At 46.9% G+C, this 8,606-nt stretch overlaps 1 protein-coding gene across 1 annotated transcript; it reads right to left on the reverse strand.

Moving 5' to 3' along the window:
- Positions 1-1,868: 1,868 nt before the first annotated feature.
- On the reverse strand, positions 1,869-6,989 carry ARPC3 (actin related protein 2/3 complex, subunit 3, 21kDa). Its single transcript, XM_004691060.2, has 6 exons — positions 6,868-6,989; positions 5,636-5,712; positions 4,129-4,197; positions 3,227-3,353; positions 2,524-2,618; positions 1,869-2,154 (listed from the first exon to the last, which is right to left on the reverse strand). Exons 1-6 carry the CDS (start codon positions 6,947-6,949, stop codon positions 2,092-2,094), a joined length of 513 nt encoding a protein of 170 aa, XP_004691117.1. The 5' UTR covers positions 6,950-6,989; the 3' UTR covers positions 1,869-2,091.
- Between the last annotated feature and the right edge of the window lie 1,617 nt (positions 6,990-8,606).

The following is an 8,606-nucleotide window of genomic DNA, read 5'->3' on the forward strand; positions in this document are numbered from 1 at the left end:
AGCGAAGCAGTATGACACCTCGGGCAAATCCGCCCTTTTTCAAACTTTTGCTTGCCAGCTTTTTTTCCTGGCATATGAAAAATGTATTTCTGTGTTCCGCATCTAAACTAGGTTCTTGGTCTCTCCCTTCTGCCTTTGTAGACGGCCAAAATGTTACAGGGCAGGTGGAGGGTAACCAAGAACCCCAGATCTGCCCGTTCTAAAGAGGTTCTGCCCTCTGCCCATCAGCACAAAACATACTCTAGTGTTCAGAAACCTAAAGATTTGTTTTCATGTATTTATGCATACAAGACCTGGAATGTAGGCCCGAGGTAAAGGGGTGAGAGGCTTCACCAGAGGCAGAGTGGGGAGCAGAGCAGGCAGAGGGACTGAAACACACTGCTGAGGGGGCAGCAGGTGAGACAGGAGAGGTCTGCCGCGCCCTGTGGGTCCCTCCCTGGCCGGGGATCAAACTCCTGCTGCTGTGGCTACAGAAAGCTTGACAGCGCTGCGCCACCAGGGAGGCCAGTCAGTCTAATTTTAATGAAACTTCCACACTGTTTTCCAAAGGGCCTGGGCCAGTCTACAGTGTACAAGTGTTCCTTTTTCTCCGCAGCCTCACCAACATTTGTTGTTTTTGGTCGTTTTGATCTGGGCCATTCTCGTGGGTGTGAGGCGCTGTCTCGCTGTGGTTTTGATTTGCTTCTCCCTGATGATGTGATGACGAGCATTCTTCCATGTGCCTTTCTGTCATCTGTATGTCTTCTTTGGAGATAGGTCTATTTAGCTATGCTGCTCATGATTCGTTATTAGGGAAATGTAAATCCAAACCACAGTGAAATATGCTTCACACTCAATAGGATGCTATAAGCAAATCAGTGGTGCTGAGGAGGTAAAGAAATTAAAGTAAGCTGTCCACGGCCATACCACCCTGAATGCGCCTGATCTCGTCTGATCGGAAGCTAAGCAGCGTCGGACCTGGTTAGTACTTTGATGGGAGAAATTAAAATAAATCGCTGGTGGGAATGCAAAATAAAGCAGCCACTGTGGAAAAAGGAACTTTTCTGGCAGTTCTCAGAAAGTTCAATGAAGTGTTGACACATGACTCAGCAATTCCTACATTAGGTATATTTAACCCAGAGAAATGGAAACAGGTCCACACAAACCTTTGTACATGAATGTTCCTGGCCACACTGTTCACGATAACCAAAAGGTAAAAGCCACCCTCTGCATGGGTCTGCCATACAGAGCAGTATCGTTCACTCACAAAAAGGAACGAAGTGCCGATCCTGAATACAACACAAAGGACAGATGCGGTTTGATTCCAGGGTGGGCAGATTCGGAGACTGGCAGCGGACTCCGTGTCTGGGAGGATGGTGCTTCCCTTGGGGTAATGAAAGTCTGGGGGATACAGGGGTAGCAGACCGGGACTGTGAGTGTCACCAATGCCAGTGAATCGCACACTGAGGAACGGCTACAATGGCAGGGTTGTGTACACTGTTTCCTATGAAAAAGAAAGGAATGAGGTACAGGTACTAGTTACACCCGAAAGGTCTGGCACTGTACGAGCACATCTACGTGAAATGCAAGAAGTAGGCGACTCCACAGAACGTAGACCAGGGACTGCCAGGGGCTGGGGGCTGGGTGATGTGGGTGGGAAGGGCAGACCAAGAGGGGGTTGGAGAGCAGTGGGGGTGTGCGGGTGGGTGTGACTGCTAAAGAGACAGATAAAATGTTTCTTTTGTGGTTATGTAAATCTTTTGGGTGAATGGCAATGGCTGCAAAATTCTGTGCACACACTAAAGACTTGTATATTTTTAAAGGATGAAAACGACCTCAACATGTTTTTAAAGGAATGTCAAAGGTAAACAATAGTTTCCTTAACAGGGAACATTAGAAATTTCTTTATTAGGTTTGTTCAACATCAGCTTAGCAATGCAAAGTTTCATCCCGCCGCCCAACCCGACTCCCGCCCAAACTCTTGATAGCTTTTGCAATAAAGGCAAGCTCACTCCTCCCCTCTGTATAAAACTCCAAGATGTACATGCAAAGAACTTTTGTGCTGTAAAACGCTGTCCGAGGCTGATGAGACAAGCGTCTGCCGGGCCAGCTTTACTGTCCGGGGCCTGAAAGGCTCTTGTTCATGAACTGCCTCTTCACAAAGCAAGTCCACCACTGACAAGAGGGAACAAAACAGAATGAACGATGGTGGTCGAATCGCAGCAAGTTCAAGTAAGGTCAGAACAGGAGTCAACGAAGCTTAGTGTAAGTCTGGGAGCCCTTACTATGACAAAACAAATGTAACATGTTCAAGACACCTCACACAAAGAACCTGGCCCCCGGGTTTACAGCGCCCTGACATAAGAACCTACAAGCCCAATACTGGATGCCCCCGGCGTCACCCCAGTGTTTTGGTGAACCCGGAATAGGCGAACACTCGACGTGAAGCAGCCAAGTGCAGAAAGTCAAAGTACTGCTACGGGAGACCTGAGCATGTCTAGTGGCAGCTGCAGAAGAAAAGGTGAGGCGAAGAAAAGGTCTTACCTTGCTGGGTTTATCATTCTGTGGGTCAAAAACTTTCTCACAGAGTCTCAGTCCGGTCTCTTGCCTCAGCTGCTGCAAGTAGGCCCTCATCACTTCTAAACACAGAAGCAGGTACAATGACTTAAAAAAATCTGAAGATGAAACCGCACCCCAACTGTGATGGCTGCTGGCCTGGCACCACATTTCTATGCACTTGAACAGAGTAAGAAACAGACAGGCCAGGGAGGCCCTGGTGGCCCAGCAGTTAATGCCTCAGCACCAGCAAGCTCTCACCAGCCCTGCAGCTGGCCCACACGGCGCAGCAGACCTCTCCTGTCTTGTCTGCTGCCCCCCTCAGCAGTGTATCTGCTTTCAATGGATCCATCTGTCTGTTCCACAGTTCATGGTGAATCCTGCCCCCCCAGACCTACGGCCTACACCCCAGTTTTTGTAAGCATCACGAAATAAAATACTGAATCCTTAAAAAAACAAAAAAAAGAAAAGTGGACAGGCTAGAGAGCTTTACAGCTACAGTCATCTTGGTCCACAAGATTCTCTGCAGGTCACACACACTGCCACGGTACCTGTTTTCTGAGAACGACTAGTATGTCCTCACGATGATTCCACGCTCCTCAATACCAACCGCACAAAAGAGAAAGGCAGGAGCGTGAAGTCCAGGGGACACGGGCTTGCGGCAGAGAGGGAGGCAGAGCCCCATTCTTACCGTCCTCCTGTTTGCTGGCAGGTTTGGCGTAAATTGCATTCAGAGGAAACCCAGGCTCGCCGGGAATGGGGAAATTCGTGATTCCCAGCGTGTACATTTCCTTCTCACCCTGGCTTCTGGAGTTGCACTAAGAAAAACACATTTTATAAGCAACAGAATGACCCTATTCAACCTGCAATTTTTCAAGCTAAGTAACAACAGCTGAGCTGATTCATGTACTTGTTCTGCTTTTTAGCAACCTGGGATGCCTGCGGACCTCTCCTCGGAATATTTTCAATAAATAAAATATGTAGAATTGAAGAAACCAATTACACTGCTATAGAACTAGATAACTATACAACTGTTTCTAGGGTAACATGCAATGAGCAACAAGATCCAGCAGGGGCCTAAGAACACTCTGAAGTAGTCGGGCCTTGAACAAACTTTCAAAGGACCTTCAATGCTAAAAGTTACAAGACAATGTAGTGGTCGCTACTGCAGTCAGTCACGGGTGTTGCTAATGCCACCTGGGGTGTCCCTACCTTCTCAACTGAAGCAAAGCTGAGCGTGAGTCACAGGCTAGTGACAAAATACATACCGTTTTCACCACTCAAGCTGATGCACTCTTGAATTCTAGCCTCCCTTCCTCACTTACAAACCCCTCTTTAAGCCAAGCCCTTAGAAGCAATTTGAAAGTTAACAGTTCTGTCTTGGGAAAATATATGCCAAGCCCGAAAACACCGTCCCGCTTATTTCTCATTAATCCACCACCCTGTTAGTCTAGATTTCCTCTGAAATCCATGCTCAGGCAAAGGAAATATTCTGTACTTGTCCTGAAAAGTCTCCCTTAGCCCAGATGGCTGAGAGGTAAATATCTGTTAACAGTTTATTTTCCTGAGAGATAATCATTCAAGTTGAATTACCTTTTGAAGTTTCTTTAGACACTCAGAAATATAGAGAGTGATATATATCAAGGTCCTATCAGCTTCATTCTACAAGAGAACAAAATTTTAAATCCTCATCAAGACATATTCTGTGCAATAAAGTACAAATGAAAACAGCTGTGTGCACATGGACTCAATCTTGGATTATCAAAGGAAAAGTGATGGTGATGTTACCGCAGCGTCAAAACCTTCCTTTCTCCAAATATGCAGACTTCTCAAGCGCCTGCCTGCTCCGGAGGGAGCCTACAGCTTCGGTTACTTGTTTTCCTTGCCCCTCGCTCTGGTCCTGGGCAGCTGTGCCCACGCCCTCACTCTGTTAGGAAGCGAGTTAACACAGCTGCCTGGGAACATAAGGCGCACCGTAAGGTTGGCTAAGTTTTAAAAATTTCACTTCGGGATCTCTGCCGAGAACAGACCCATTTCTCCAAAGGAGGAAGCAAACATTTCACATGGGACTTGTTCTTGAATAGCTGAAGGAGCCCAACTTGTGACCTACCCAAACAGGCAATTAGAGAGAAGACAAGCAGTGATCAAATATGCTCTGTGCTTCAGGTCAAATTTTACATAGATTTGTAGCTTTAAAGAAACTACAGATTCCTTTTCCTGCGAGAGAGAAAATGAAAGGTGGCAGAATTATAATTATTACACAGCAGAAAAAGAGAAGTCTGCTACCAGCACAGAGGTTTAGACTACATTTTGTAGAACAAGAGCCTACAAATAGAGATTTCACATCCTGTTTGATTCTAAAAGGTCAGAGTTGGGCAAGGAGAAGCTGAAATTCCATATTCTAGAATTTTATCAAGAAACTGTAGAAATAGCTTTTAACTCACTTGTAACAGGAGCCTGGAAAACTCCATTTTCCTCCTACTCCCTCCTCTCTTTTTCTGCCACCCTGCCTCCACTTTTCTCTCGACCACCTTTTCCAAAAGAACCAGGAGCAGAAGGGAACAAAGAGTTGGCTGAGGGAGTGTCAAGATTACCAAAGTTCTTTATTTCTCCATTGAGGTCCAGGACACAGAAGCAGATAGCACATAGGATTTTTTAGTTATGCACTGGCACATAGTAGGTGCCTAAATAACAGTGACTAAAAAGGTGTCTAGAGTCAGGCTGGCAAACTCCCTGTGTAAAGGACAGAAAGGTTCTGCAGGCCAGCTAGAGTTTGCCACAACTACTCAGCCCAGCTTCTGTGGCGTGAAAGCAGGCAGACACAACATGGACACAATGCATGTGGCTGGGCTCTACAGCTTTCTTTACACAGAGGCCGCAGGCACAGGGGAAGACCTGCTCTCAGGCTGTGGTTCGCCAATGCCTGGTGCAGACTGGAGGAAAAACAAGAAACTACTTAAACAGAGAATGTGAGGAACTGTCCTGAATTCTTTTTTTTTTAATCACACAATCTCACTTTATTTATTCCTCCTAACAACCTTCATTGCTAGATACTAGCCCCATTACAAAACTCAATGAAGTTTTAAGATCTCTGTTTTACCTTGATTTCATAGTTTTTGAAGAAGACATTGGCTTTGAAGTAGTAGATGGCTTCATCCACAATGTCTGTATCTTTTGCTAAGCAAGACAGAAAGGGCAGACATAGTGATATACAAAATGTTAAAACTTTAAAAAGAAAAATCTGGCCCTCCTTGGTGGCAGAGCGGGTTAGAGCGCAGCCCTGCAAGTGAGCTGCAGCCGCTTCAGTGCCAGTTAGATCCCCGCCCCCGAGGTGACCCACAGGGCGCGGCAGACCTCTCCTGTCTCGCCCGCTGCTCCCCTCAGCGTGTACTTCGTCAATATGCCTGCTCTGCTCCCCATTGTCTCTGGTGAACCCTCTCACCACCCCTGCATCTCTGGCCTGTACCCCAGTTCTGCATGCATAAATAAATCAATCTTTAAAAAAAAAAATCCAAGCTCAACAGTCAAGAGTTTTAGAGTTGACTACAATGAGATCTGACACAAGCTATGCAACTCTTGTCAACTGACAAATTCTGGGCAGGAGAAAAGAGACCTTCTGAAAGATCAGGACCTCTACTGCTAGCTTATGCAACGACACCCCCCCCACACACCTTTTTGTATAATCATAGTATCAAAAACATGCTGAGTAACCATCAGCTTACAACTGGATTGCCTTACTCTCATAAAATGGCTGCCTGGCCCAGGCAGGCACACACTGCCCCAGGGCATAAATTCCTCTGTCTTTTGACACAAAAAGCAAACCTCAGAGATAAAGATATTCCAGGGCACAAGGACTCAAGGGCAGTTTCCTAACTTTGTTTTAACAGGTGTTGCTTAATATATGACTGTATAAATTCCTCCTGCATTAGCCTTTCCTTAAACAATCACTAACTATTCTCTGCTAGCCTTAAGTGAGCCCTGAGCCTTTCTTTAGACAATCACTAATGACTCTGCTACCACAAAATTTATTCCTTCCCTAGACCCCTAACCACCCTCTGTTAAATAAAATTCATCCTTTCCCAAGACCCAGCGCCCTTTGAGTTGTAAGTTAATCATCCACATGATTATTACCAGAAATGTGTATAATTTACCACGAAATGTCAAGAAAGAATGCATCGTTCCCCTCTTCCTGGAGAATTTTAATGGTGAATTCTTATACCTCACCTTATGCATTATTGTGATTTACTATTTGCTGCACAGTATAAAGACCTGCCCATCCTTTTTAAAGTGTAAACAAATAAATACATCAAGAATATCGAAATATTGACTTACTCTCTCTAGGGGCAGGTCCTTTGAACTGACTCCTAATAGGCAAAAGCGCCATGTTGCCAACCAGTCTGGTTTCAGGGTCCATGAGAGAAGAGTGATAAGCCTGTGGGTGAGAACACGGAAATGGAAAAACAGCAAACGTCAGTGGAACACATCAGTTTGTTTCCCAAGGGAAATAAAAGAGCAACCCACCTCAAACTAAGTGCCTAAGTAGAGAGCTGAGGGCCACCCTTCCCAGAGCAAGGACATGCTAGAGTGGGCTTCCCAGACTCATGAGGAATTGTGCAGCAAGCTGGCTACCAAGCACAGCTGTTACTAAAGATGAAATCAACTTGCAACTACATAAACTATATATTTAAAACAAAATAAATACTCCAAACTTGTTACTCCTATTTAAAAAATTACTCACTACTATGTTCTTAAGGTTAGTATGAAACTGTATCAAGCAATCCTCTGACATAAAATAGGAAATTTTTTAAATTAGTCCTGTGTCTCAAATTTCACTGTATTTTCTACTTGTTGGTGGATACTGCATGCTAGACCTTCCAAGACCCTTGATGTGTGTTGCACCTAATCGGAAACTGGATTATTGCTAATGTCTCTAGGATATTTTATTGAAAGAGAGTGTGTATAGGGAGCAGAACAGGGGCATCTACTGAAATTCACTGCTGAGGGAGCAGCAGGCGGGCGGGCGGGCGAGGTCTGCCGCACTCTGTGGGTGAGCAGACAGAACTCGGGTTGTAGTGTGATAGCTCTGACACCTGGGAGACATATTGGGGAGCTACTGCGCATCTCTCCAAGTTCTGTGCTCAGCGACAGCACCCTGCTAACTGGCAGGGGTATTTACACTACGAAAAATCAGCAAACATAAACCAGGGGAAGCCAGTTTCCAGACAGTGCTAAACCAGACTTGATGCAGACATCACCTGTGTTCTCTCCGTTTCCAACTTTGTAAAGTGAAGCAATATATCCTGACTCTAGTGGGCAGAAGTGAGTGAAAGGAGAAGCAAGCACATTTGTGAAAGCAGTTTGTATGCTCGCCCCTTGTTCGGCTTTTTACAAGATGTCTGGATTCGTCACACAGGTTCATCCTCATCTGCATTCGCCAAGCACCTTCTCTGTGGAAGGCAAGGTGACACAGTGCTAGACGCCAGTGACCCCTGGCCCTGAGGAGCTTCGGCTAGTGGGGAAAGCAGGCATTAAATAAGGAACCAGAGGACGTGCGGATGCGCTAAGCGCAGCCAGAACGAGCAGACCCCAGCATGCCGGCCGGCGTCGAGCTGGCCTGCACTGTCAGCCCTGGCTTGCTGAGCCTCGGCTTCTCCGCTGCCAAGTGCGAACTAGGGTCAGCCTGAGAGGAGCGAACGCGCAATTTATGAAAGGATATATGGTGTCTGCCTGGCCTCCATCGGGAAGGGCGTGATCGCCCCCGCCCCGAGGCCCGTCTCTCACGCACCTGTCACGGGCAGTGTCCCTCTCTGCACTACTCCTGGTGTTCACTTCCGTGCTCACTGCCGTCTCCTCGGGAGCGGGGGCACCTGTCGGCCCCGCTCCCTGCCCGCGGGCTATGCGGGCAGCAACAACACAACCTGCTTTCTCGCCTGCAAAGCGGCGACCAGGCTGGCGACAAACCCAGGTCACAGTCCTGCAGCCGAAGTTAAGGCCAACGAGGCCACGCCGGTTTGCTCCTGCCCGGGGCTCGTGAAAACAGGAACCTGCGGCCCGCGCGCCCGAGGCCACTG

The sequence above is a fragment of the Condylura cristata genome, unplaced genomic scaffold (assembly GCF_000260355.1).
Source record: "Condylura cristata isolate star-nosed mole 26May11 unplaced genomic scaffold, ConCri1.0 scaffold00029, whole genome shotgun sequence".
Classification (NCBI taxonomy): Eukaryota; Metazoa; Chordata; class Mammalia; order Eulipotyphla; family Talpidae; genus Condylura; species Condylura cristata.

Excerpts from the sequence above, each read along its gene's own strand:
- ARPC3 (XM_004691060.2), bottom strand. The coding sequence starts at position 6,949 with ATGGACCCTGAAACCAGACTGGTTGGCAACATGGCGCTTTTGCCTATT. Across the intron at positions 4,198-5,635 it reads TCAAAAACTATGAAATCAAG|AATGAAGCTGATAGGACCTT; the intron begins GTAAAACAGAGA and ends GTTCTCTTGTAG. Across the intron at positions 2,155-2,523 it reads AGAATGATAAACCCAGCAAG|TGGTGGACTTGCTTTGTGAA; the intron begins GTAAGACCTTTT and ends CCCTCTTGTCAG.